Source organism: Rhinopithecus roxellana, chromosome 19, assembly GCF_007565055.1.
Source record: "Rhinopithecus roxellana isolate Shanxi Qingling chromosome 19, ASM756505v1, whole genome shotgun sequence".
NCBI lineage: Eukaryota > Metazoa > Chordata > Mammalia > Primates > Cercopithecidae > Rhinopithecus > Rhinopithecus roxellana.
In genome coordinates this window covers 54,521,060-54,548,554 of record NC_044567.1, presented here as the reverse complement: position 1 = coordinate 54,548,554, position 27,495 = coordinate 54,521,060, and the positions used below count along the sequence as shown (strand labels likewise).

At 60.3% G+C, this 27,495-nt stretch overlaps 1 protein-coding gene and 1 long non-coding RNA gene across 4 annotated transcripts; one reads left to right on the top strand and one right to left on the bottom strand.

The window, feature by feature from the left end:
* Nucleotides 1-425: 425 nt before the first annotated feature.
* LOC115894867 lies at nucleotides 426-2,311 on the top strand. Its single transcript, XR_004055087.1, has 2 exons — nucleotides 426-1,203; nucleotides 1,707-2,311. It is a non-coding gene; the product is annotated as an uncharacterized LOC115894867 (long non-coding RNA).
* CLUH (clustered mitochondria homolog) lies at nucleotides 1,964-24,456 on the bottom strand. Of its 3 annotated transcripts, none has more exons than XM_030923728.1 (26): nucleotides 24,247-24,456; nucleotides 17,024-17,226; nucleotides 16,024-16,195; nucleotides 14,613-14,756; nucleotides 14,315-14,439; nucleotides 14,068-14,222; nucleotides 13,845-13,970; nucleotides 13,391-13,538; nucleotides 13,094-13,186; nucleotides 10,597-11,291; nucleotides 9,434-9,657; nucleotides 9,151-9,255; nucleotides 8,875-8,975; nucleotides 8,144-8,296; nucleotides 7,990-8,052; nucleotides 7,631-7,875; nucleotides 7,224-7,308; nucleotides 6,872-7,025; nucleotides 6,649-6,788; nucleotides 5,341-5,421; nucleotides 5,139-5,264; nucleotides 4,929-5,050; nucleotides 4,573-4,666; nucleotides 4,345-4,479; nucleotides 4,182-4,255; nucleotides 1,964-3,389 (listed from the first exon to the last, which is right to left on the bottom strand). In XM_030923728.1, the coding sequence occupies exons 1-26, from the start codon at nucleotides 24,344-24,346 to the stop codon at nucleotides 3,206-3,208; spliced, it is 4,047 nt and encodes a 1,348-aa protein (XP_030779588.1). In that variant the 5' UTR covers nucleotides 24,347-24,456; the 3' UTR covers nucleotides 1,964-3,205. The 3 variants fall into 3 exon arrangements, with proteins under 3 accessions (XP_030779588.1, XP_030779589.1, XP_030779590.1); XM_030923729.1 differs by having other exon boundaries at nucleotides 9,151-9,252; XM_030923730.1 differs by lacking the exons at nucleotides 16,024-16,195; nucleotides 17,024-17,226; nucleotides 24,247-24,456 and having other exon boundaries at nucleotides 14,315-14,435; nucleotides 14,613-14,735.
* Nucleotides 24,457-27,495: the final 3,039 nt, after the last annotated feature.

Sequence of the window (27,495 nt, the reverse complement as noted above, 5' to 3'; positions counted from 1 at the left end):
ATAATGGCTTACTCTCACGAATGAGGGCATTTCACCTGCCATTCGAGGATAGCTGTGCCCGCTCTCTGGGCGGGGTGGGCGGGGGAGCCTGATTGATTGGGTAGTTTAGACCTTAGAGGTAGGGGAGAGGAAAATTTGGGCCACGTCAGGATACCTTACTTTCCAGCTGTAGGATATATAGGAATTTCCCCAATTAAATCTGTGTGTGTGTATGAGAGAGAGTCTCACTCTTGTTGCCCAGGCTGGAGTTGGAGTGCGGTGGCGCGATCTTGGCTCACTGCAGCCTCTGCTTCCCGAGTAGCTGGGATGACAGGTGCCCGGCACCATGCCCGGCACCATGCCCGGCTAATTTTTGTAATTTTAGTAGAGATGGGGTTTCGGTATGTTGGCCAGGCTGGTTTCGAACTCCTGGCCTCAAATGAGCTGCCAGCCTCGGCTTCCCAAAGTGCTGGGAATACAGGCATGAGCCACCGCGCCCGGCCCAGGACCCCACTTTTTAAAACATTGAAACCAGTCACCTAAAAGAAGGGAAGGCAAAAGAATGGATTTCACACCTAGAGCTTTCACTTGCTTTATGGAAAGAGCCCCTTGTCATTTGGGTCGTGAAAAGATGTCTGAGGGCACTAATACGCGTAAAGCATCAGCCAGGAAACACAGGCCTCTCAGGTGACGAGGAGGTACAATGGTAATCACACCTGATCCGTTCGCAGCTTCACAGGAGGCCCCATTTTGAGCGGTGCGTGAACGTGTGGTCCACGTCCCCAACACTCAGGAGAGGGGAAAGCATGTGTAGGACACGCCGGTGAGGCGGCGAAGGAAGCTGCTGCTGGGGCGGGGGCTGCTGGGAAGTACGAGGCTTCTGTAGCAAGCCACTTGCTGGTGGCTGTCCCCGGCTGTCACCTAAAACCTCCAGGTCAGAAGCACCTTTTCTGCAGTTGGCTCAGGAAAATGAACAGACTCAGGGTTGGAATATTTTTCTTTTCAGAATTTCCGAGACGTACAGATCTCTCCAAGCATCCCAAAAGGCGTTTGTTCCTGGTGGGGCCGAGGGCCTGTTCTTGGAGACAGATGGCGAGCAGCGGCCAGCAGCCAGCAGCTGCCCTGAGTGCTCAACTTCCCCTCTAGAGACAGGCTTTGCAGGGCGCGGTGGCTCACACCTATAATCCCAGCACTTTGGGGAGGCTGAAGCGGATGGATCACGAGGTCAGTAGTTCAAGACCAGCCTGGCCAAGATGGAGAAACCCTTCTCTGCAAAAAATACAAAAATTAGCCGGGTGTGGTGGTGCATACCTGTAGTCCCAGCTACTCGGGAGGCTGAGGTAGAATCACTTGAACCCGGGGGTGGAGGTTGCAGTGAGCTGAGATTGTGCCACTGCACTCCAGCCTGGGCGACAGAGTGAGACTGTCTCAATAAATTAAATAAATAAATGGAGACAGGCTTTGCCCCTCAAGTCCGCCTGAGTCTCGGCTCTCTAAATCCTACCCAAGAGTGGCAAACTTGAGGCCCTCCTCCCTGCCCCCAACGTCTCACCTCTGTGGAGTGCTACCCAACCTCCTTCCTACCTCGAATGAAGCGACATGGGCAGGTGGCCAGCCAGGGGGGTGTTAACGACCTCACGGGTCCAGCATGCACAGGGCCTGGCCCCACAGCCCAGCACCCCTCCCCACCTGGCCTTCACTACAGTTTCTTCTATGCCCAATGACAGGTGACATTCGCCTGCACAACAGCAAGCCTGGTGACTGACTGGCAGCTCGGTGAATTCCAGCTGAGTGCCTGTGATTCCACCCCCTTACCTCCCGCTCGAGTGACAATGTAAGCATGACCTCGAAATTGACCTCATTTGTATCTACTCCTCTCCCAGTCACATTCCTGTCAGCCTTCACCATCCACCCAGTCACATTCCCTGTCAGCCTTCACTATCCACCCAGACCGGGTTACAGAGCACACAGGTGAGCCCGCGGCCGCAGGTTTCAAAAACTCACTTTATTCCAATGTGAAATGAGGACGTGATGGTTTAAAAACAAGAAAAAGTTCTTGCTCAGCGGTGGGGATACTTTGCTTGCTAGCTCACGCCCATCCCCTTTGAAACAAGGTGTCTGGACAGACCACACCCAAAAGCAGCTCTCCGTAAACCCAGGCGGACGCCCGTCTCCTCCAGGTCTCAGGGTGGTCACATCCTCCCCAACCAGGGCTCTGACAGCAGGCACAGAGCAGCAGCACAGGAAGGGGGGAGCGGGAAGAGCGGGGCCTGTGGGGGTCCCCACCACCCCCAGAGCTAGTCCCAGACCAGGAAGGGAGCTGGGCTCCAGAGAAGTGACATCACATGGGCACCTGTAACTTCCCCCAGCCCCGCCCCCCGCCCACTGTGCGTTAGGCAGCTCAGGTTAAAACGAGGAGAGGGATACATTCAGACTGCAGACCCCGAGGCTATGCCCAGCTGGGTGCAGGGAGTAGGGAGCTGAGTCAGAGCCTACGGCAGCGCCACCCACTGGGCTTGAGGGCACACAAGCCAGGTCAGGCACACGGGCTCTGAGGGCCCAGCACAGCCAACCCCGACCCCTTCATTTGGGAGCAGCAGCCAGACCAGGCCAATCACAACTAAAACAGCCCTGCGGCTCCTGTCCTGCCCCAAACTAAAGTGCACCCCAAACCCTCCAGCCCTGCCACAGAGCTCTGGCTCCCCATCCCAGGACACAGGAAAGGCCCCTCCCCACCATGCTTTTTGGCTTTAAACCTGAACTTTCAGAGAGGTTGGGCCTAGGGGTAGTGGCAGCAAAAGCAGCAGCCATCATGTCGACCACACAAATGACCTGAGAAATCCCATCTGTGCACCACCCACTCAGGACTGGCTCGGGCTATGTACAGGGGAGAGGAACGGTCAACACTCACAGCCACGGACGCACTCGCACACGCCTGCTGGAGTGGGGGCCTGAGGAACACCTGCCCCCCAGCCGGGAACTGATGGCTGCACACGCCATTCACGTGTCTTCAATGGGGCCTCTGCATCATATATTCATTGAACCAGTGCAAAAACACCGTTTGCGGGGCAGGCAGGCCAGGGTCCCAGGAAGATACGGGGGAGGGGTGGGGTGAAACGTGGAAGAGGGCCTTGCTTCCTCTTCCGCCCGCAGGCACGCCCCCTTCTCCTGGAGTCTGGCTCCCTGGTGACGGGGCCGCTGGCTGACTGTCCGTCTGTCTCCCTCTCTATCCCTGCACGCTCGGAGAAGGGTCCTTGGCAGCCGGGGGCTGGGAGCCCAGGTCCTCTGGGGCCCCCGCTGGCGCGGGCTCGGTGGCCATGGGCTCCTCCGCCCTATCCTTGTTTCTGCTGGCCTCCTGGAGCTGGTGCCGCCGCGCCACCTCGGCTTTCAGATTCTCCAGGTCTTTTTGGCTGAGAAGGGTGGGGATGGAGGTGGGACTCAGAGGAGTCCTGGGCCCTCCACCACCCTCCTGGCTTTTGGGATAAACTCAGGCTCTGTGCTCTATTCACTGGGAAACGTGTGTGAACAAGCGCTTCCCTCCTGAAGGCGGAAGGTCCCTGAACACGGAGAAGGTAAGGACCCCGCACCTGACCCAGTCTCTGGGCTCCCCGCACACCCAATTCCAGTCACTGCCCTCCGTGGCCTCCCTCCAGAGCAGATGGAGAAAAGTGGAGTCGGGGCGCTGCTCCCACACCCAGCTGACCATTTTAAATCCACTCCCCACATGAGGCCACACTGCTTGTGAGCACCCCGGGGAGGAATGGGAGGCGGCGGGGAGGGAAGAAGCCGCTCCTTAGGTACTGGTGGGAAGACGCCAAGATGCACTGTGTGAAGCCGAAACACCAAGGTCTTCACTCATGGAACAGGAGGATGCTGAGTAAAATAAGGGGTGGGGCGCGGGGGCTCACGCCTGGAATCCCAGGACTTTGGGAGGCCGAGGCGGGCGGATCACGAGGTCAGGAGATTAAAACTATCCTGGCCAACACGGTGAACCCCCGTCTCTACTCCAAACACACAGGTCAGCCGGGTGCGGTGGTGCGCGCCTGTAAGCCCCGCTTCTCGGGAGGCCGCTGAGCCCGGGAGCCGGAGCTGGCAGTGAGCAGAGATCGCGCCACTGCACGCCAGCCTGAGCGACAGAACCGGGCTCCAACTCAAAAAAACAAACCACCAGGACACGCTTCTGAGCGGGGTGGGGGCCTCACCTGAGAGGAATGAAGAGGATGCCGTTAATGACGTTCAGCTGCTCCAAGACGCTGGCCATGCTGGGGGCTGTGAACTGCGGGGCGGGGAAAGGGGCCGTGAGTGGGGCTCCCGCGTGCGCTGGGCTGGAGGGGCCGCCCCGCCCCGTCTCCGGCCCGGTCTCACCTTGAGCGGCGGGATGTTGGCGCTGGAGCCGTTGCGGTAGATCTCATTCATGGTGCGCTGCAGGGCCACGGCCTGCTGGGTCAGGCACTTGAGGTACTCGGAGCTCTCCTTGGTCTTCTCATGGTCCTCGCCCAGCTGCGGGGAGGCGGGCAGAGGCAGGAAAGGATCGCGCCCCCCGCCCCGGGGCCCCTGCCACAGCCCCGCCCCGCCACAGCCCGCCCCGCCCACCTGCGTCTTGTAGATGGTGTAACCCTCCTTCTCGTGCTGCAGGGCCGACCGGAACTCAGCTTTGCTCTCGTAGACTCGGGCGACAAGGTGGTGGCTGTCGGGAGGCGCCGGGGCGAGGGGAGGGCATAAGAGGGCTGGGCGTGGGGGCCTGACTCGGGGGCGGGGGGTCTCCTCTAGATCCCTCCCTGGAAGCCACCGAGGGGAAGATCAAGTCCAGGCTCAGCAAAGAGGGGGAGGTGGAGAGAAATTTTCTCAGGTGTCCGAGGAAGCCAGAGCACTGGGCCTCTTCCATGCCCCCACCGGACGCCCCCACCGGCCTCTGTGGCCGTTGGAGTTTGGGCGAGCGGCCGCCTCACCTGAGGGCCACCTTGAGGGCCTTGGGCCCGTGGTACTTGGTGCTGACGGCCAGCGCGTTCTCCAGGAAGCGCAGCGACAGGTCGTACTCCATCACCCCGTGCAGCACCAGCCCGATGTTGTTCTGGGGGCAGGCGGGGGGTGGGCCCTGGTCAGCTCCCAGTCCCCTGGGACGGAGGTGGGTCCCTGCCGCCCCCTGCCCTGGCACTCACGTCCAGCAGCGCCATCTCAGGGTGGTCTTCCCCAAACACCAGCAGCATGAGGTAGCGGGCGCGGTACAGCAGGCTCAGGGCCGTGGACAGCTGGCTGCTGGCGAAGCAGTACAGGGCCAGGTGCATCTGCGGGCGGAGTCGAGACAGGTCAGGGTGGCCACGGACCCCAGCCCCTCGCACCCCCCGCCCAGGCGGCACTCACATATTCCTGGATGGTGTTGGGGTGTTCGATGCCCATCACCCGCTCGCTCATCAGCACGGCCTTCTGCTGGTTACTCAGGGCCTGGGGAGAGACGGTGGTGGTCGCTGTGGCGTGGGAACACCCCCGCACTCAGAGCCCACCTGGCCCCGGCCCAGCAGCCCACACGGCACTGCTCTGCACACTCCTGTCCTCTCCAGCTGCGCTTTGGATCTGTCCCTTGCACAAGGCAGCAGGAGGATCAACGGCAGCCGCTGCAACACCTTGAGGGGCAGGTCACACTCCACAGAGAGCTCCACACACCCGTGGTCTTACGCCCAACAAAATCTCCACCAATACCCAAATACAAACCTAAAACTACTAAAAACATTAGAAGGAAAAAAAAGCTGACCGGGGATAGGTCCCTTGAGGTCAGGAATTTGACACCACCCTGGCCAACATGGCGAAACCCCATCTCTACTAAAAATACAAAAATTAGCCAGGTGTAGTGGCGGACACCTGTGGTCCCAGCTACTCGGGAGGCTGAGGTGGGAGAATCGCTTGAGCCCAGGAGGTGGAGGCTGCAGGGAGTCGATATCATGCCACTGCACTCCAGCCTGGGTGACAAAGCAAGACCCTGTCCCAAAAAACAAAAACCAAAAACACCCATTTATAAACAAAAGACAAAACAGTCCGTTTGACTGCAGGGAGTGGGAGATCCTAAGACATGCTGACCCTGAAACAGCCTCCGCCGGCCCCAGCCAGGCAGGCCACCCAGAACCCCACAGCCTGCACCAGCCCCCACCAGGCAGGCCACCCAGAACCCCACAGCCTGCACCAGCCCCCGCCAGGCAGGCCACCCAGAACCCCACAGCCTGCACCAGCCCCCGCCAGGCAGGCCACCCAGAACCCCACAGCCTGCACCAGCCCCCGCCAGGCAGGCCACCCAGAACCCCACAGCCTGCACCAGCCCCCGCCAGGCAGGCCACCCAGAACCCCACAGCCTGCACTGGCACAGAGGACGCGGGAGCTCGGTGGCATGCTTCCTGCCCACTCACGGAGTCTCAGTAGGCATCCTTGCTGACACCCCGTGGGGCATCCCCTGCCATCGCCTCCCAGAACTGACCTCACCACAGCACAGGGGGCTCCCGAGCTCTCCCCAGGACACAGTTACAGAAAGGAGGAGCCAGAGGTGGCCTGGGCAGAACGATCAACTTCCTGGGGTCTCCCTGGACTCCACCCACTCCTCTGCCGGGGGGCCCCCTCACTCCCCATCCCCCAACAAGAGGCCAGGCCTTTGCTGCCACAGCCCAGAGGGTGCCTGAGGCCCACCTCTGCGTAGTCGCCCATGATGTAATGGAGGCGGGCGAGGAGGCGCAGGCAGGCGCAGGTCTCCACGTGCATGGCTCCGTAGACGTTGTTAAACAGGTTCAGGGCCTCATTGATGAGCTCACAGCCCTCCTTCAGGAAGCCTGCAGGGCACCCCCAGGGGTGGCAAGGTCAGGACGGGGCATGGGGAGCCCCCGCCTCCACCCAGCCCCACCCGGCCACACACCCTGCTGCACTTTGGCCTGGCCGCTCTGGAAGAAATGGAAGGCATCCGAGGCCTTGGGGTTGACGTGCTTGACCACGGGGAAGATGTTGAGCACGTCCTCCTCGGTGAACGCGGGCTTGTGGCGACTGTCGAAGCTGTACTCCTTCAGCAGGACCTGGAGAGCAGCCCCCACACACAGGAAGCCTCAGCCCCAGGCTCAGAGAGTTGGCACCTCCCAACCCACCAACGCTTGCGCACAGATGGCTACTATGAAGAAGCCACCTGTCCTGTGGCCCAGGTCGGGGGTGGGAGCCTGCAGCAGGGACGCGGCGGGATGTAGTGGGACGCAGTGGGGACGCTGAGCCGTGCCCACCTGGATCCCTGTTTTCAGCGAGATCTCCCGCAGGAGTGTTATCTTCTGCAGGCCATAGGTCTCCACAGCCTGGTCCACAGTCTCACTGAGGAGGGAGCAGGGGGCCTGAGCAGCCCAAGTACCGCTGGGCCCCCCAACACTGCCCCACCCAGCTCCCCAACACTGTCCAGCCTGGGCCCCCAACACTGCCCCACCCTCCACCCAGTTCCTGGGAGCCTCTGGGCTGCCCTCACCCTTCAGCACCCAGTGATCTCCAACCTCTTCTCTCCTCCGACTCCCTGGCCTATGACCACAGGCCTTAGATGCCATCTGGGAGCCAGTGGTGGCCGCCTCATCTGCCCAATCCCACCAGCCCTGCCCCACCCCATTTGCACCCCAGCGGCATCCCAGCCACGCCCTACACGCACCACTCGAGGTGGAAGTCAAAGTAGTTCTTGGCCTCCTGGCAGATGTCCTTCCAGAGCTCCTGGGGGGTCACGACAGCCCAGGCTGTGTTATCTGCAGCCCCGGGGGGCCGGTTTTTCCTCCTCTTATTCCTCTTCTTGGAGACCAGCTCGTCGGCAGGCAGGTGGGCCACAGGGTTAGGGTAGGAGCTCAGGAAGCAGTTCAGGAAGTGGCTGATGGCGGCTGAGAGGCCGGAGAGCTCGACTCCCTGCAAGACAAGTTGGATCCAAGTCACAAGGGCCCTCAGCCCCACCTCAGACTCTCCCGAGGCCCCACACCATGCTGGCAGGCCATGGCCAGCCACGGAGCGGACGTGTGGCACCTGTAAGTACGTCTTGAAGATGTGCTTGGCCGAGCGAGTGATGAGTTCTCCAATGCCGATTTTCTGGAAGGATTCAGAAGGGAGGTCTCGGTCAGGCCCCCGCCTCCCACCCAGCCCCGCAGCTCCGTTCCGCCCCCGCCCGGGCAGCACTCACGTAGACGTGGTCCAGCTGGTGGCGGGCCGGGCTCCGCAGCACCAGCTCCAGCACCTTGCCCAGGTAGCGCATGTTGATGCCACGCTGGCGCATCACCTCAGCCAGCGTTGCCCCGTCCATGGGTAACACGGCGTGCTCCATGCAGTCCTTCACCTGTGGGCTGCAGCAGGTCAGGCCCCCACCCGGCTTCTCTGCCCCCACCCAGCTGAGTCTTTCTAGGGGAGCACAGCTATCCTGGGAGCCTCTGGAGAAGGACCCCTAAGGCTCTAGCTCCCAGTCAGGATGTGGGAATGTGCCCAGCCTCTGGCAGAAGCAGAGTTGGGAGAAGCAGAGGTGCCTGCTTGGGGCCACTACTTGACCCCAGCCCCGTGTCCTGAGGCTTGGAGGCCATGTGTTGGGGGAGCACCCAGCACCCCGGGGCCAGGCGCAGAGCCTGCAGGAGGAGGAGGATGCGCAGTCCCCACTGAGCTCCTGCCCCATCCCCTAGCCATGTCACCACCCAGGGGTCAGAAGACTGGATCCCCAGCTGCCGGCCCAGCCGGTGGGCTCAGCAGGGCCTGAGCACTTGACCTCTGGGAGTCAGGCTCCCCATCTGTCAAACGGGGATGCCCACTCAGGGAAAGCTGAAGTCACTCCTGCAATCCTATGTTCATGGGCCTCCAAGTCGGAGACGGATGAGGGACCAGCACCCACCACGCAAGCCCCACCTAGCCCCGCAGCCCCTCCCTCACCAAGCCAGGGATCTGGCAGGAGAGCAGGAAGGCAGCCGCGTCCTTCAGCAGCTGCTTCTGGTCCCGAACTTCATCCTGGCAGGACTCAGGGAAGCGAACCCCTGGAGAAGGGAGAGCAGAGAAGCTGAGCCAGGCGGTGGCAAGACAAATGCTGCCTGTGGCTGGCGGGGGAAGCCCTCAGATGGGGGACAAACCCACCAGCCCCAAGGGCCCAGTCCCCCCGAGAGCAGCTCTGGCCCTGGAGGGCTCCTGCACTGGCCGGCCCCTACCACTTGCCTGGTGAGAAGATGTCAGGATTGAAGCGAATGTCGAAGGCGGTGCTGCTGATGGAGCCAACCGCCTTGCATGCGTTGCGGATCACCTCCCGGCTCCGAGGGTCTGCTGTGGAGACACGGCTCCATGAGACGCAGGTCCCCTCTGCCGCCGGTGGAGCTTGGCTGCCCCATGCCTCGCCCCCTAGCTCCTCGCAGAGACGTCTGCCAGCCTCTCCCAGGTGGGGTCATAAGCCACCCTGGCAGGGCCAGCCCGGGCTCTCCCCCGGAATCTGCAGCAGCCTCACCTGTGCCGTCGTCTGCAGCGATGGTCTCTGCCAGCTCCTTCACCTTGGCCAGGCCGCTGGCGCTGCTACCCTCCTCCTCACTTCCCGCCTCCGGTCCTGGAGGGTCCTCAGACTTGGACTCCAAAGAGGAAGGACCACCATTTTCCAGTGAGGAGGGGGTCTCCAGCTGGCTGGCTTTCTGCTGCATCAGCTGCAGGGCAGCCAGCTTCATAAAGAGGAGGTACCTGGAGCAGAAGAGATAGGGCAAAGCAGGAGCTGGGAATCGGGGAGAGGAGCTCTGCTGGCCCAAGGCTCCCGGTGGCTGGGGCTCCACACCCCACAGGCATGAGGCACCTTCTGGCTGGTGTGCATGAATCAATGCACAAAAACCAGGATCTCCCAAGACAGGAAGAAGAAGGTGGCCAGGGGTGGTGGCTCACGCCTGTAATCCCAGCACTTTGGGAAGCTGAGGCAGGTGGATCACCTGAGGTCGGGAGTTTGAGATCAGCCTGACCAACATGGAGAAACCCCGTCTCGACTAAAAATACAAAAAGTTAGCTGGGCGTGGTGGCGGGCGCCTGTAATCCCAGCTATTCTGGAGGCTGAGGCAGGAGAATCGCTCGACCCAGGAGGCGGAGATTGCCGTGAGCCGAGATCACGCCATTGCACTCCAGCCTGGGCGACAAGAGCAAAACTCTGTCTCAAAAAAAAAAAAAAAAAAGGCTGCATTATGGAAGGGATGGGACAAGAAGGGCTCCCCATCCGGCTCAGGGCTCTCAAAAGTGACAGGAAGCCACTGGCATTTAAGAGTTACTCACACTGTTGGACCTCTTGACATGGCCATTTCCTAACCCTACACACCAGCGGCAGGGACCCCCGGTGCCCCACCTGCCCGCCCCAGCACTGGGACAGTCACAGCCACCCAGACTTCCTAATGCTCCTTGAGACAACAGCACCGTTGCAGCCGGGTCACCCGCCTGGGTGCTCGCGAGTCTGCAGCCCTGGTTTCTGCACTTGGGAGCCTGACAACCGGGCAGGTGTGGACGGGTCTCCAATGACTGTGGCCAGACGGCGCCCTTCTTCACTCTCCAGCGCTTCTCCAAGGACCCAGCCCTAGCCCCACCCAGGGCGTCTGCATTCCCTGCAGCTGGCCCTGGCCCTGGCCCAGCAAGGCCGCCCCTCACCTGTGCTCCACGAAGGCGTCCACCAGCTCCTGGCGCAGGCAGCAGAGCTTGTGCCGGTGGGCGCGCGGGAAGCCGGCGCGGGCGCATTCCTCGGGCAGCTCCTCGCCAGGCACCGGCAGGAAGTTGAGGTCCGGGGGGAAGGTGCGCAGCAGGTCGAGGATATAGTGGCGCCCGTCGTTGCCAATGATGCCCTTGCACTCGACCGAGGAGCAGAGCTCCACCTCCTCGTCGCGGTCGTTGAGCACCCGGTGCCGCAGAATCTTGAGGGGCCGACTCGTGCGCTCCAGCAGCTCCAGGTACCGCGGGTGCGACACCACGGTCTTCCCGAAGTCGATGGAGCCGTAGATGACGCTCTGCTCCTGGTCCCGCTCCAGGATGCCGGGGATGATGGACTGGGCCGTGACGCGGTAGCCGCGGTAATCCACCACCACCGTGCCCAGCGTGTACAGCCCCTCCACGTCCACCGCGTTGTAGGTGCGGACGCCGTTCAGGTCGTTGGTGGGCGCCACGTAGGCTGCCACGTCTCCCCCGAAGTCCTTGTAATGGTCTCGGACGTCGAAACCCAGGCTGAAGAAGATGTTGTTCCAGATGAACATCTGCATCTTGGTCTCCTCGCTGGGGTTGATGGCCATCACGTTGCCGTCAATGACGGCCATGGCGCCCCGGGTGGCTGCCGCGGTGAAGTCGCTGTGCACCTGCGGGGGGCCGGAGGCGGGGGTAAGAGGCCCTGCCCACCAAAGCCTGCATCCACCTGGCCAAGCGCCCCTAGACCGCCCAGGCAACCAGGCCTGCCTTGGGAACCCAGGGACACCCGGAGCCTGAGCTTCCTCATTATGTGGAAAAGGGCAAGAAACCCATGTTTTGGCCGGCCGCAGTGGCTCACGCCTGTAATCCCAGCACTTTGAGGGACCGAGGCGGGCAGATCACCTGAGGTCAGGAGTTCGAAACCAGCCTGACCAATATGGTGAAACCCCGTATCTAATAAAAATACAAAAAAAAAAAAAAAAAAAAAAAAAAAAACCCCAGCCAGGCATGGTGGTGCACGCCTGTAGTGCCAGCTACTTGGGAGGCTGAGGCAGGAGAATTGCTTGAACCTAGGAGGTGGAAGTTGCAGTGATCACACCACTGCACTGCAGCCTGGGGGACAGAGTGACACTCCATCTCAAAAAAGCAAACAAACAAAACCTCCATGTTTTGAAAATATACCTGTGCTCAGGGAGACAGCATAGCTGAGTGATTAACAAGTGTGGGCAAGTTTGGGATCCACCAGTTATGTGCCAGGTGAACTTGAACAGATAAAGGTATTTATAAGTCCAAAATTTATAAATTTACAAGTCCAAAATATTATACAAAAGTGTCTATAACGCACTTGGCACCATCTCTAGGGGAAGTTGGTAACTGAGAAATGAGTTTTTGTTTCTACAATTATCACCTCTAGGCAGTAAAACGATGGAAAGTTTTTTGTTTTTTTTTCAGACAGGGTCTCACTCTGTTGCCCAGGCTGGAGTGCAGTGGCACGAGATCTGAGCTCACTCGACTTCCCCTGGCTCAGGCGATCCTCCCACTTCAGCCTCCTGAGTAGCTGGGACTACAGGCACATGCCACCATGCCAGGCTAATCTTTTGTATTTTTTGCAGAGACAAGGTTTCACCAAGTTGCCCAGGCTGGTTTCCAACTCCTGGGCTCAAGTGATCCCCCCGTTTCAGCCTCCCAAAGTGCTAGGATTACAGGCGTGAGCCACTGTGTCTGGCTGAGATGTTTTTTGAGATGCAGTCTTGCTGTCGCCAGGCTGGAGTGCGGTGGTGCAATCTCAGCTTACTGCATCCTCCACTTATTGAGTTCAAGCAATTCTCCTGTCTCAGCCTCCCGAGTAGCTGGGCCTACAAGTGCCCACCACCACGCCCAGCTAATTTTTGTATTTTTAGTAGAGATGGGGTTTCCCCATATTGGTCAAGCTGGTCTTGAACTCCTGACTTTGTGATCTGCCCGCCTCGGTCGGCCTCCCAAAGTCCTGGGATTACAGGCATGAGCTACCAAAGCTGGCCTGAGATTTTTTTTTTTTAAGGAACTACTTCTCCTCATTTCTCTTACTAACCCAGTACCAGGAACTTTTAAACCCCGGCCAGCTGTAAGTGTTAATGCAGATGAGCTCCCGCCCTAGAAGGGCCATGGTTGGCCAGCGGTCGCCCAGGCAAAAGCCCCGCAGCAGTCAGTGGAGGGCGGGAAGCTGGATGGCCCTGGACACTCAGTGCCTATGGGAAGTAAGGCCCGCTCCTCCCAGGGACTCAAAGCCTCAAAGAGACCAGAAAAAGGTACTGGGATGGTCTGCTGGGAGGTAGAAGGCTAGCAGACCCTGCAGGACACCCTGACTGGCCTTTGGGGAACCTGACAGGGTTAGGGCTGCCCTGCCTCCCTTGCTTCCCTCCTGTCCACAAGAAAACCCGTCAGCAGGTAGACGGTGGGCCTGAGACTGCCGCTCAGCGGACGCTGCAGGCACCTTGAATATGGCCCTTTCTCGGAGCAGCCGCTCAGGCAGGTTCTTGCGAGGCAGCTCCCTCGTCGTCTGCAGCTCCTCATTCCAGTCTCGGGTCTGCAGAGAGATCAGAGAGGGAGATACGGGCTCAGCCTGTGCCCTGTGACTTGCTCTGGGCAGTCCCTCCTTCCACCTTCCTGAGAAGAGCCCCAGACTCCCAAATGAAGAGTCAAGCATGGGGCTTCCAGCAAGTGCATGGAACCAGCCCAGCACCCAGGAGGGCGGGGGTGCCCAGTGAGGGCAGGGCCAGGCCGCAGGCACCTGTCCAGGAATGTGCTCCTCGTAGCCCAGCCTCGAGGTATAGGCATCCTCTGCGCGCACGCAATCCATGGCATGCTCCGCCTGGGGTGCTGTCCAGCTGTACACCTGGAATGGGGTGGCGATCCTCTCGAACGGGTGGCGCTGGACCCTGTGGCAGGCAGGGGAGGGGAAGATGGCGCAGCCCACCAAGCTCAGAGCCCTGCCACGGGCCCTTTCCTGAGGCCCCCGCCTGCTCCGGTGTCTCCTACCCTGAGACACCGCCCTGAAGTCAGAGAGAAGCGCACGGGCGCCTCTCCCGCAGCTGCTGTCTTGGCACTGACCAACCGCTCCCTAGAGCGGGGACTCCCACACTGGCAGCCCAGGGCGGTTTCTCCAGACAGAAGCACTGGAGTGCAGGTCCGGCTCACCCCATGCCCCGTGTGCCATGAGACAGGCGGGAGGGCGAAGGCGCTACCTTTTCTTCTGCAGCACAGCAAAGTTCTTCCTGAAGGCCGGGCTGATCTGGTTGAGCAGCTCCACCAGGGAATGGCTGAGGAAGCGGGGGCTGGCGGGCTTGGGGTTGAAGTGATAAGCTGTGGACCTGCAGGGAGAGGGGCACTGAGCGGGGGCCCAGGTGTCTGCTCAGACCCAGAACAGCCGGCAAGGCAGGGGGGCCTGGTGAGCTCGCAGGGACTCACTGATTCAGGTAAAAGCCCCGTGTGGACGCCGTGATGCTGACTTGCCGGTCCTCCGCCGTGATCACAAACAGGTACATGAGGTCCCCATGCATCTTCCGGTTCCCCGGGGGCGGGTTCCAGCCGCTCATGGTGAGCACTTTCAGGCACTGCAAGGGCTGTGGGAGAGGCCGAGCCTGAGGGGCCAGGCCTCTGGTGTGGGGCCTCCACCCCACCAGGGACCCTCTTCCTCCCTCCCCCAGGATCCTACCTTCCAGTCGCGGTTTTGGGGCTGCAGGGGACACAGTGGCCGCTCCCGGCTCCCTGGCAGGATGTACTCGGGCGGTGTACAGTCGATGGGATCCATCTCCAAGCCCTTCTTCCGCTTCCCGCTGTCTGAGGGACCCGAGGCTAGTGGTCAGCACAGAGCCACCCAGGGCCAGCTGTCTCCTACCTGCCGATGCCCTGGTCTGGGAGCCTCAGGCCCAGGTCCCTCGGCCCCTTCTCCAGCCCCCACCTCCATGCTCCCCGCCCCTTGGTCCCATCCCCAGCCGCAATGCCTCCCGCACCTCCCAGGTCGCCGTCGGTGAAGACACTCAGGAAGGACAAGGAGTTGCAGTCAACCCCATTGAAGGCATCGGATGGGTCCAGGCTCTTGAGCAGGTCTCGGACGTGGCGCACATGGATGCGGGCCTCACGCACCGTGTATGGCTCTGTCAGGAAGGCAGGGAGGGGACGGCGTTACCAGAGCCCTGAACCCTGAACAACCTGCTCAGCACAAAACCGGTTTCGGGGGTGCTAACACAGTGGTTTTCATTTTCAACTTTAGGCTTCCGTTTTCAAATTCCACTATGCGCACATAAGCTGGAGTTCTGGTTTTGACACCACACACACACACACACACACACACACACACACACACACACCTCTGCCTCCTGGTGAGCAGGGATCTTTGTTCATAAAGAACTTTCTGCCAAATGCCTCTGAAGCACACACAGGCCTCAGGCGTCCACACGGCCGCCTGCTTTTGTGCGCCAGCGTCTCGGGTGGGCAGGGCTTCTGGAGCTCTGGGGCTTCCACACCACAGCCTTGCCCTGCTCTCCCGAGGCAGCCTCACGTAGGGGTGGCCTGAGGACTTTCCAAGGCCCCCAGTGTCAACACTGCCCACTATGTGGTTTCACGGGATTTGAATGGCAGTTCTTTTGGTGGTGGGGAGAGGTTCTGTGATCAACCGTGGGCACTGTTGAGCTACAGATCTTTTCCGTCACTGCTTTCAACAGGCCCTGGGTGGGGAACCTGAGTGGCTTCTACCCAGAAAACTCAAGCCCACGGACCAACCTGATGGCACCTCACTGTGCCCGCCCTCCCCGCTCCAGGGCCAGGGAACTTTTGGGACTTCTCATTCGTCTCTACAGAGCTGGACTGGGCTGACTGCAAGCCCTGGCATGGTACTGCCGGATTTTTCTTCTTTAGAATCACGGCTCTGTTCTTTTGTTCGTTTTTTGAGACGGAGTTTCGCTCTTATTGCCCAGGCAGGAGTGCAGTGGCACAATCTGGGCAAACTGCAACCTCCGCCTCCCAGGTTCAAGTGATTCTCCTGCCTCAGCCTCCCAAGTAGCTGGGATTACAGGCGTGTACCAGCACGCCTGGCTCACTTTTTGTATTTTTAGTAGAGATGCGGTTTCACCACGTCGGCCAGGCAGTTCTCCAAACTCCTGACCTCAGGTGATCCACCCGCCTCGGCCTCCCAAACTGATGGAATTACAGGCGTGAGCCACCACGCCCAGCCCACGGCTCTGTTCTTTAACCCATGGGCTGTGAAGTTGGCAGATATACGTGTGATGGCCTGAGAAGCAGACCTGTGCTCCAATCCTGCCTCCATGAGCTCATCCGTGACACAGGGACCCTGGCATGGATGGTGCTGCCTGCCTCTGTCTCTGTGGACCTTCCCCAGGGCAGGCGCCCAACTTCCAGACCAACCTTCCACCACGCGCAGCACGGAGCCCTCCTGCAGCCCCTCAACACTGCGCAGCTCCGAGAAGTGGTCCAGCACGTTGCCATCCAGGTGCAGCGAGAAGCAGGTGCGGTGACACGTGTCCTCACGGTCCATGAGCACCTGGTGGATCTCCTGCACCATCTCCTGCGGAGACACCTGCAGGGAGAAGGCCCCGAACACCCTGGTGAGAGGCCATGTAGCAGAGAGCAAGGACAATACCACCTTGTCCCCAGTCCAAAGTACCTTGGTGCCCAGAATAAATGCCCCAAATACTCGACTTCCCACTTTCTGGCTTTTAAATCCAGGCCGTGTCCACACATGCCACGCCCTGTGTGTGCAGCCTGGAGCCTGGCCCACCAACTCGGCCCTCCAGACCAGGAGCAATGCCCGAGCGGAGAAGGGGAGATGGAAGAACAGGGGGTCAGAATTCTGACGGCAGCCTCACCCCCGTCCTTGCCCAGTGCTAAGGTGCCTGGAGCAAATGGCTTTCACCTTCCAGAAGGGGTGCTCTGGGGCCCAAGCCTGTGGGTGCTGAGACATCCGACGGCCCTGCCCCATTCCCCACTGAGTCACCAGCTTGCAAGACCTCCACATTGGCTCTGCCCTTGGAGATGACCCAATACCACCGTCCCCTCTGGCAGATGGTAAAATCACGGCCCAGAGAGAGCTGACTTGCCCGAGGGCACAGAGCAAGAGGCTGGGGAGTCCTGGGATGCCAACACGACCCAGCCACTATCACTCCCCTCCCCACATAGGGCTGGCGGGCCCGGCTGGTCGCTGTCCTCTAGCAGTGGGGCAATGACCTGACCCTGGGCCCGATTCCCACGTCTACCACGCCAGCTGAGCGGCTCTGGGGAGGGCACGGGTTCCTCAGTTTCCTGCCACAATGGGGGGCCAGGAGGAGCACGAGCAAGGCTGAGCTTTCCAGCTCACCCTCCCCAGCAGGCTCAGGCCTGGTCCCCAACACTCCTCCCTCCGTCTTACCTGCAGGGAGAAGGGCTCGATCCCAGGGGCGAGGATCTTCACAGAAAAGCCCGTGTCCTGAATGACAATGACTTCCTGGCCAGAGGTCTCATCTCCCGGGTCGGCCTCATCAAGCCCATTTTCCCTGGGTGGCTCGGCCGCCCCTTCCTCCTTCTTCAGGCTCTCTGGGCAGTCCCCGTTTAAGAGCATGACTGATGGCAGCTCTGCGGGACAAGAATGGATCAGAATCAGGCGGCCTCGCTGGTCCGGGGTGCCGTCCACCTGACCTCACACGGGGGCACGTGCCTTCCGGAAAGGCATCTGCATGCCCTCCCGAGCCTCAGCTGCGCGGTCTCGCCTTGCCCTCCGCACACCTGCAGGCCACTTACACACCCAGCCGCCCCTCGCAGCCACTGCTCCTGGACCCACTGTAGTATGGAACCTGAACACATGGCCCAAACCACTCTCCCCAGGATCATCAAAGCTACCCTTCAAGCCAAACCCAAGGGTCTCCTCCGGTCCTAACACACCTGGCTTCCCAGCAGCGGCCCCCTCTTCCTCTCCTCTTCGCTGACCCACGCAGTGCCCTTGCCCCTCCCTCTCCAGCCCCATCCTCTTCCATCCCCACTGAGCTGTGGTCCCAGGCTGCAGCGGGGCTGCAGGGGTGTGCCTGGGCCTAGTCTCTCCTTTCTGACCCCACCCCTCCCATACACTCCTGCCTCGTGGCTCACACGGCCAATCCTGTCCCCTCTCCAGCCTTTCGGACCGAGGAGACCACTGCCTCCCAGGCATCAACAAGTGGCTGGCCCTGAGGCATCACTGAAGACTCGTCTTGCAGGAACGGAACTCATCTTCCTCCTCAAACCAGCGCCTGCTCTATCTAGTCACCCACTAGGTATCTCCCAACCCACCCACAGGACCTGGCCTCTGCAGCTACTGCCCTGGGGCAGGCATTTCCTCTATGCAGCAGCGCCACCTTCCTCCTAGGAAGCCCACTGCTTACAAGACCAAGCTTCTTAGGCCAGTGCTCTCAGGCACCCACCTGAAGTCAGCCTCGGCTCCTGCCTGCTCCCTGCTGAGGTCTAAGGACATCACACCATGGAAGCCTGGTACCGCCTACTGCCCTCCCACCGCTGTGCTTCTGTGTCTGTGCTGCCCCTGACATCCCATTCTGTACAGCAAACACTGACTCACCCTTCAAGGCCTAGGAGAAATAAACCTTTTCAGCAGCCTGCCCAAACGACCCTTAATGGCGGGATCACACCCCATCCCCCTTTCATTCCCAGAGACATTCGGCTGCACCCAGGGTGGCATCCTCACCAGCTCTAACCACCACGTTCTGTCTTGCCCAGGCTCAACAAAAAAGGCAATAAATAAGGTACTTACTGCAAACTTATAGCTAAGTCCAATATTTGTACACAGCACCCAATCCACATGCTGTAAGCAGGGTGGGGAGCAGGTGACAAAACCTTGCATTCCCACCCAGGCACCAGTGGAACAAAGGAGAGCCCCTTGTTCCACGGAGGAGCCAAGGACCGCCTCTCATCGCCTCCAGCAGACACAGGCCTGCCTGGGCACCCAGCTGGGAGACGAGGACCTTGGCCCCAGGACCTGCCCATCGGCCAGGCTCACCTGCCTGGCTTGGCTTGAAGCTCAACGGTGGCAACTCTGAGGAGGGCCTGGGTTCCCTTCCAGAAAGAACAGCTCACCCAGCTCTGCCCATCCCATCGAGACCCCACCTCCCCTTCCCTACCCAGCTCTCAGGAGTGGGGACAGATACATTTCCCAGAGCTGTGTGGTCCCAATCCGGACCCACCGGAAACACAGAGCAGAAGCCTCAGGGAAGGGATGAGACCAGTACAGAAAGGCAGAGCCCAGGGGCCTGGAGAGTCACCCCTTTCCCGGGAGCCCCATGAGTAAATGAGAAACAGGATCTCTAGGAGCCCAGAGAGTCTCTTCCCCCTTACCCCAAAGAGGGGTATTTGAAGGCCAGAAAGGCTCGGAGCCTGGCCTAAGGTCAACCAAGTCAGAATGGGCCCCAGACCCCTCCTGCGGCCTGCACCCTACACCGCGGCACTGCCCTCCACTCTGGCCGCTGAGGACTTTCAATGACTGTGTCTGTCATGCCTCTCCATCCCCACCCCACCCTCTCCAAGCCTGCCGTGGACTCCCAGGACCCACAAGGATGCACAAAGACCTCCCTTCCAGGATCCAACCGCCCCGGGAAGGACACCCCCAAGCCGCTAGCAAGGGAGCAGCCCCCTCCCCAGGCGAACACCTGCCTGACTCTGGGGCCACAGCAGATGACAGCTGGGCGGTGGCCAGTCAGCTTTCAAAAGGCAAGAGGCAGGGCAGCCAGGTGGAGGCACCTGCAGCCAGGAGCCGGGAACCCCCCACAGGGTCCCTGAGAAAGGCTGTGCCGGCTGCCAAAAGCCCCTGGAAGGAGGGGAGAAGCAGGAAGAGCCCCCACCCAATGTCGAACAGCGGTTTTGAGCTACGAGATCGCAGAAGCGGGGAGTCAAATACCTAGACAGAGACAGCCTGTGCTCTTTCGCCTGCCTGGAATGGGAAGACAAAAAGGAGGGAGGATAGGGCAAGGTGGCCACGGCTCCCACTCTCCTTCCCCAGCCCAGCGAGACGACCCTCAGGGGGTACCTATTCCCTGATCCAGTTTCAAAGCCATGTGACTGGCTGCCCATGGGCCTCCTCTCCCCAGGACAGCATGTCCTGCCCCAATCCTTCCTCCAAGGAACCCCAAAGGTCTCCCCACCCCTGGAAGAAGGCAGAGCGATCTCCCCCACAGACAACTGGCTGGCTCACCAGGTCCCGGTGCTCACCTGGTGCAGTTGGCAGCTGCCCTGCCCTCGGCTCTGGAGTCTCAGGATGGCCGTGGCAGCAAGGCAGCCGGCTCTCCAGATCAGCCCCAGCATTGCCCGGGTGCCTCGTTCCAGCCTCAGCCGCTACCCTTGCCCTAATGCAGCCAGTCGGCCTGGGGCTGGAGCTCTGGCTGGCTTCGGGTTTCAGCGGGGCCAGGCCTGCCGTGGCAGCCCCAGGAAGGGCACACTCCCCCTGCCTGGCATCCCGCTCAAGGTCGGCCAGAAGGACGGCTGTGGGCCAGGATAACCCAATGGCCCCAGGACCCCAGGGGGAGCTGCTGTCAGCACTCAGGCCCACCTCCCTGTGCCCCCTAGAGAGGGGGTCACTGCCGGCAAAGCCACTAGGGGGATCAGAGAACCGAGAATTTGGGGTACCTGGACCCCTCAAGATTGAGGGTGTAGGAGACTGGCTGGCAGGGGCAGGGCCCAGTAAGGGGGTCCTCTCCTCAGCTCCCACCCCAGTGGGGGTGAACAGGACCGCTTCCGCCAGCTGCCGCCAACAGCTGGCACAGACCCGGGCCCAGGCCATAAGGTGGCTGCCTCTACCCACCAGTCCCAGACACTGAGCACCCCCTGTCCCTGAGCCAAGAGCCTGGCTGGGACCTCTGGCTCCTGCTGCCCCCTGCAGGTGACCTGGCTGCCAGCCCCTTCCTGGGAGTCACTGGTTCTGCTGGGAGGGCGGGGGATGGGCCCCCAGCTTCCCAGAGGACAACTGCGCCCGTGCCCCTGGCCTCCAGGCTCCATCAGGAAGCTGGCAGGCTCCATCTTCCCTTCCCAGCAGCCCCAGCCCTGCCAGGAGGGAACCAAGTCTCTCCCAGGGGAGAACAGAGCTGGCAGCAAGAGGCCAGCGGCCTCGCAGCAGGGGAGGAGCCCAGCTGGCCAGGGCGCCTTCCCAGGGCCTCTGACACGCTGCCAGGGCCCAGTGAGGAGTGCCCCAGCATCCACCCGACCCAGGGTGGGTGGGAATCAGGCTCTCACTCCATCCCCTCCCCTCTCCAGGACCAGGGATCAGGCAGGCCCTGGGCTGCTTCACAGCCCCCATGGAAGGTTCGGAGTTTCACACAATGACCAGAGGAGAAGGACCAGGCCTAGGCAGAGCCCCTCTGCTCCTATCCCCTTCCAAAATACACCCTAACCCTCCGGAGACAGGGCTGGGGGAGGGCAGCTTGGCAGTGACCCCAGAGCAGTGTTGACAACCACCTGCATTCTGGTTACCACAGAGCCAGGACTCACGCTAGGCCCAGCCCACGGCAGCTCCCTGAACCACCATGCCAGCCCGTCTCACCTATAGCAGCTCCCTAAATTGGCTTGGCCAGCCCATCTCACCTGAGCAAACTGAGGCTCCAGAAGGCTAGGAAGCAGCTGCCCAAGGACACAGAGGCAAGAGGCAGCCAACCCAGAGAAAAAAAAACCAGGTGTCACTATCACATTTGGGACTAAGTTTTAAAAAAAGACAAAACAGGCTTGTGTCAAATGCCCAAGCCAATGGCTTTTGAGTCACTCCCACAGAGTACAGGCTACCGACCAGCTCCTGCCAACCCGCTTCCGCCGACCCGCTCCTACTGACCCGCTCGCGCTCAGCTCAGCGCAGCCCACCGCCCCCCCCCAGGGGCCCGGCAGCACTCACAGGTGGGCTGCACCTGCTTCCTTCTCCAGGCCTCAGGCCTCTACTCGGGGGCAGATCTATCCCAGGCACAGCATCCCCCAAGGCCTCTACACCCTCCGGCCACTACTCCCTCCTCTCACACCCGCACCTCTGAGGATGTGAGCTTTCGAGGAGGGGAAAAGGAGACCTTCTGCAGAACGGGAGAACGGGGCCCAGCAGCACTCTGCATACACACAAACTCAGATGCTGGTGAAGAGGCAAAGCGCACCCCTGCCCCGGCCTGGAGGCGCAGGGAGCCCAAAGGCGGCAGACAGGAGGAACTAGAAAAGAAACTTAGGCCTCCCCAGAGGGCCTGTGAGCTGCCCAAGCCAGACACAATCTCACTCAGAAGATCGTGCCAGGGCCAGGCCACGCCCTAGCCAAGTCCTCGGCAGTTGAGGCTCCAGCAGGAAGTAGGGTCCTAAAAGGTGCATCACCCATCCCAGGAGCCCAGGGCTTCAGGGAAAGGCAATGGGGCAGGCAGGCGGCCTATCAAAGAACCCACAGACCGCTTAAGCACCTGTTTGCCTCCTTCCTGTCCCATCCAGGCCAGAGGCAGGTGTTCAAGGCCTGAGGACAGTCCAGAGTTCCTCAAGCTGCTCTCCCCACATCTCATCCAAGAGAGGAGCTTTAGGATACTGTTGGGGAGCTCCCATTAGCCCCTAGACTCCTTCCCCAGCTGCCAGCCTCTTCCTCCTCCCCCTCTGGGCCTCAACCTCCAGGGAGCTCTCCCCTGGGCAGAAGGAACCTGACGCACCACTGTGGACCTGAAAAACCTGCCTGTTTTCTTAACCCCTAAAAGCCGCTGTATTCCCAGGAAGGTAACCAATCCTTGCCCCCCACCCTCAATGGCCTTGATCACCTCCTTCTTAAGGGGACTGAAGAGCCTTCCAGAGCTGGATCTCAGAGGTCAGAAGCCTTGGTTCTGATGCTCAGGTGGGCCCCAGTTTGCAGGGGGGTGGGTCTTCATTAAGGCTCCGTCCTTCTTTCAACAGATCTGGGCTGGCTGTAATGTAAGTCTTAGCTACCTGTACTAGCTTCCCAGGGACGTAGGAGCCCATGTCCTGCCCACGAATATGCTCCCAGTTTCCCCAAATAGCTGTGCCCTTCCCTAACTCAGTTTACCCCAGACAGAGCCCCCCTACCAGCACAGTTTGGAAGGGGCTTCACTGACTCCCTCACAGAAATCCCCCAACAGATGCTCCTCGGCCCCCTCGTTCTCAGCATGTGATCCAAACCAACACGCCTGTCCCAACTTCCTCTGGGCCAGGCCACGGCAGCCTTGGTTTGCTGGCCATGAGCTGGAATCCAAACACTTCCCTTAACAACTAAATCGCTGTGTGACCTTGGGCAAGTCACTTGGACTCTTCAGGTCTCTGCTAAAGGGGAAATCAGCCAAACTCCTCTTATCTAGCCTGATTCAGAACCACATCAGCACAAAGCCTGGTAGGTTGGGGCAATCAGCATTTGCTGTTCTGCCCAAACCCTGGCCTTGTCTAGGCAATCAGCAGTACTGCCCCAGCACCTGTCCCTCACCCCGAGGTAACTCAGCTATGATGGGAACAGGGTCAGAGGGCCGAACGCTGTCCCCATCCTGATTCCCAAGTCAGCCCTGGCGCACTCACTGAAGCTGGGAAGGGAGATGATGAGGCGTTAAGACCACAAGTCCCAACTGAGGACAGTCGACAGAGGCGGGAGGAACTGGGGGACAGGAGTAGCTCTGCACCCCCACTGCCACCCGGAGCAAAGAGGACCGCAGCCCAGGCCTGAGAAAGCCCAAACTGAGGGTCTGGGAAGGGGATTCCAGCCCCTAAGCTGGAGTCTGAGACACGGCGGAAGTAACAGAGGGAAGAGAAGGGGCTCAGGAGAAAGGGAAAGCAGGCCCCACCAGAGACAAGCTGCAGCCACTGCCACAGTCACCACCACACAGCCACCATGGGGGATAGCTGGGAGCTTGACTCCACGCTAACGACCTTTGCTTTAAAAACAGCAACTCTGGTCTGACCCACTTTTCGCAATAAGGCAGGTTAATGATCAAGTTCTGGCACAAACACTTTCCCCTGCCAAGGAGTTCGGTTTTGCCCGATGCACAGGCAGAGACACCCCCTACACCAGGTCGGCCAAGCAGGCCAACACACCAGAGAGTCGCCGCCACATCCTGAAGACCTGCGGTTACAGCCTGGCCTCAGGGCATGAACCAGGGACGCCCCGCACCTCGTGCTCTTCCCACAAACCAAGCCTGGGAAGCCTCGAGCGGAGCTTCACTCCCAGGGCTGCAGCCCTGCGCACCGGGAATGCCTGGGAGGCCGACGCGGAGCAGGTGCCGAAGGAGGCCGTCCCGCAAACATCGGAGCGACCCCAGCTCAGACAGCTCCCATGCCCGGGCGCAGAGGGGGTGGGGCCGCCGATTCTCTCGGTCTGCGGCGGCGACGCACCCCGAAACCGCGTGTGCGCGCACGTGTCCCTGCGATGAGGCGCGCGTGTGCCCGCCGAGGGTGCCAGCCGAGGCTGCCCTCCCCGGGACCCCACGTGCGAAGCCCGGACTGCAGCCGGGGGCGACTGTGAAGGTGACCTTCAGGGCGGGGGCGACCCGGTGGAGGCCCCAGCGAGATACAAGCGTGCCAGGCGCGGAGGGAAGGCGACGGTCCCCGCGGAGTTCCGAACCCTCCCGCCCTGGCCCGGCGCCCCCCGCCCGGCGGCCCGCTGGCCCCGGCCCCGCTCACCGGCCGCGCCCGGCCGCCCCTTGCCCCCGGCCTGCGAGCCGTGTTCCCGGGCGCTGTCGGCCGGGGCGGCCGCCGGCAACTCGTCCGTCTTGATGACCATGGTGGCGGGAGCGGGCGTCCGCTTCGGCTGTCCGCGCCGCCCGCCGCGCCACTAACCCAAGTGCCCTGCGCGCCGCTGCCGCTGCGGGAAGGACGGAGTCACCGGCCCACGTGGTGCGCGCCGTGGCCTTTGACCCCCCGCCGTTCCCCTGTCCCGCCCTCGCGCCCGGCCCGGCCCACGGCAGCCCGCGAGGGACAAAACGCGCCGCGCCTCGTTCCCCGCCCACGGACGCGGTGACTTTCCCAAACGTCTTAAAGGCAACGCACCCTGACTCAAGGCCCAGGGAGGCTGGGCGCCCTCTCGGGGCGGGGCCTCGGGGAGACTCCCTGCCGCTCGCTGCCCGTCGGGCGGGCACTGTGACCTTGGGTGGAGACTGGTTGGGTCGGCCATGGCTAACCCTCCCTTGCCCAATGATCCCCTGTTTTCTTTTGCAAATTTGCTAAATGACCGCGCAGTCTGTCATCTGCGGTGTTCGCGTGACCCTCAGCGCCCTCCCCACCGGGCAGGCCCTTTCCCGCCTAATGGGTGCGGCGGGATTACTGAGGGAATGGAGAGTCGCTTAGGGCACGGGCACGAGAGGCGAGGGCGGGACATGGCAAATGGGGATCAAGTGTCAGAATGGACCCGCCAAACTGTGTTCCGAGCCAGAACGGGCTCCCTACTCGCGTCCTCGACCCATGGGTCCTCACCTCCAGGCTGGTGTCCTCATGTGACAGTGGAGGAGGCCGAGACCAAGGTCACACAGAGCGAGGGACAGAGCCGGGTCCGACTCCATCCACAGCCAGGACGCTTTACAGTAGCTCGTATTTTTCACTTGGCTGGGGCTTGGCGGGGACTGAGCAGTGAGGTCAGAGAATGCTGCTGAGGGGACATTGGAACCAGGTCTTGCAGTGGGTTGAAGTGCTCCAGGCGGAGAGCGCCCAGGCCCCAGGGGGCTTTTGTGAAGCACCTGAGGCGTTTTCCCTTAGGAGCGTTTGTCAAGCTCTAATGGGAACTGGGAAGCTTCAGAGGGTGGACTGGGAGGGCCCCAGCGAGGGCCTCGCACGAATTGCAAAGGAAAGCCGACCTTGTCCTGCAGAGCACGTGGTGAGGAAGGTCAGCGATGTGACGTGAGCATTTAAACGGGAGGAAGGAAAATGGGAAGTGGTAAGATTCTTCTCGGCCTGGCGGCGCAGCGGCTCACGCTTGTAATCCTAACACTTTGGGAGGCCGAGGTGGGCGGATTACTTGAGTTCAGAAGTTTGACACCAGCCTGGGCAACATTTCAAAACCCCCATCTCTACAAAAAATTTTTTAAAGCCAGGTGTGGTGGCACGCGCCTGTAGTCCCAGCTACTCGGGAGCAGAGGTGAGAGGATCATTCAGAAGGGCTCAGATTGAGCCCAGGAGTTCCAAGCTGTGGTGAGCTATGATCGCACCACTGCACCCTTGCCTGGGTGACAGAGAGAGAGTGTCTTAAAAAAAAAAAAAAAAAAAAAAGGCCGGACGCAGTGGCTCACGCCTGTAATCCCAGCACTTTGGGCAGTCGAGGTGGACAGATCACCTGAGGTCGGGAGTTCAAGACCAGCCTGACCAACATGGAGAAACCCCGTCTCTATTAAAAAATGCAAAAAAATTAGCCGGGCGTGGAGGCACATGCCTGTAATCCCAGCTACTCGGGAGGCTGAGTCAGGAGAATCCCTTGAACCCAGGAGGCGGAGGCTGCCGTGAGCCGAGATCACGCCATTGCACTCCAGCCTGGGCAACAAGAGGGAAACTCCATCTCAAAAAAGAAAAAACAAGTGTGTATATATATATATATAAAATTGGAAGCCCTCGCATGTTGGTAATGCTACTCATAATAGGAAGCTCCGTTTTAACCCTGGGGGTTGGGGAAGAGCAGCAAGCCTGGGGTTAGAGAAACAGACACGTATAAAAAGTATCATCCAGCCGAGGGTAGCGGCTCACGCCTGTAATGCCAACACTTTAAGAGGCCGAGGAGAGCAGACTGTATGAGCTCAGGAGTTGGAGACCAGCCTCGGCAACATGGCAAAACCTCATCTCTACAAAAAATACAACAATTAGCTGGGTGTGGTGGTGTGCACCTGTAGTCCCCGCTACTCAGAAGGCTGGGGTAGGAGGATCACTTGAGCCCAAGGGGTCGAGGCTGCAGGATCGCGCTACTGCACTGCAGCCTGGGCAACAGAGCAAGACCCTGTCTCAAAAGAAGAAAAAAAAGACTGGGCGCAGGGGCTCACGCCTGTAATCCCAGCACTTTGGGAGGCTGAGGTGGGCGGATCACGAGATCAGGATATGAGACCATCCTGGCTAACACAGTGAAACCCCGTTTCTACTAAAAAAAACAAAAAATATTAGCCGGGCGTGGTAGTGGGGTGCCTGTAGTCCTAGCTACTCAGGAGGCTGAGGCAGGAGAATGGCGTGAACCCGGGAGGCGGAGCTTGCAGTGAGCAGAGATAGTGTCACTGCACTCCAGCCTGGCCAACAAAGCAAGACTCCGTCTCAAAAAAAAAAAAAAAGAAAAGAAAAGAAAGAAAAAAAAATCATCCTCTGATCACATTTTCTGTAGGCTGGTGGTCTGACCTCTGACTACACAGTAAGCAGACTGATTCTTGCTTTCACACTGCTTCCACCAAAGTCTTTTCATTATAGTCCTCTTTTTTTCTTTTCTTTTCTTTTTTTTTTTGAGACTGAGTCTCGCTGTATAGCCCATGTTGAAGTACAGTGGCACAATCTCAACTCACTGCAACCTCCGCCTCTCGGGTTCAAGCGATTCTCCTGCCTCAGCCTCTCAGGTGGCTGGGATTACAGGCACCCACCACCATGCCTGGCTAATTTTTGTATTTTTAGTAGAGATGGGGTTTCACCATGTTGGCCAGGCTGGTCTCGAACTCCTGACCTCAGGTGACCTGCCTGCCTTGGCCTCCCATAGTGCTGGGATTACAGGCGTGAGCCACTGCGCCCGGCTTCCATCATAGTCTTAACAGCACATGCTCCCACTTTCCCCAGCTATTTCCACCATTGCCTATAACAATGTGCTATGGTTAAGGTGACTGCATAGTTTATCGTTAAAACCAGAATACTTTTGAGAGTGCAAGTGGACCCTATTAATAATGACACAGGGGCAACAGGCATAAACTGAGACCCTCTTGG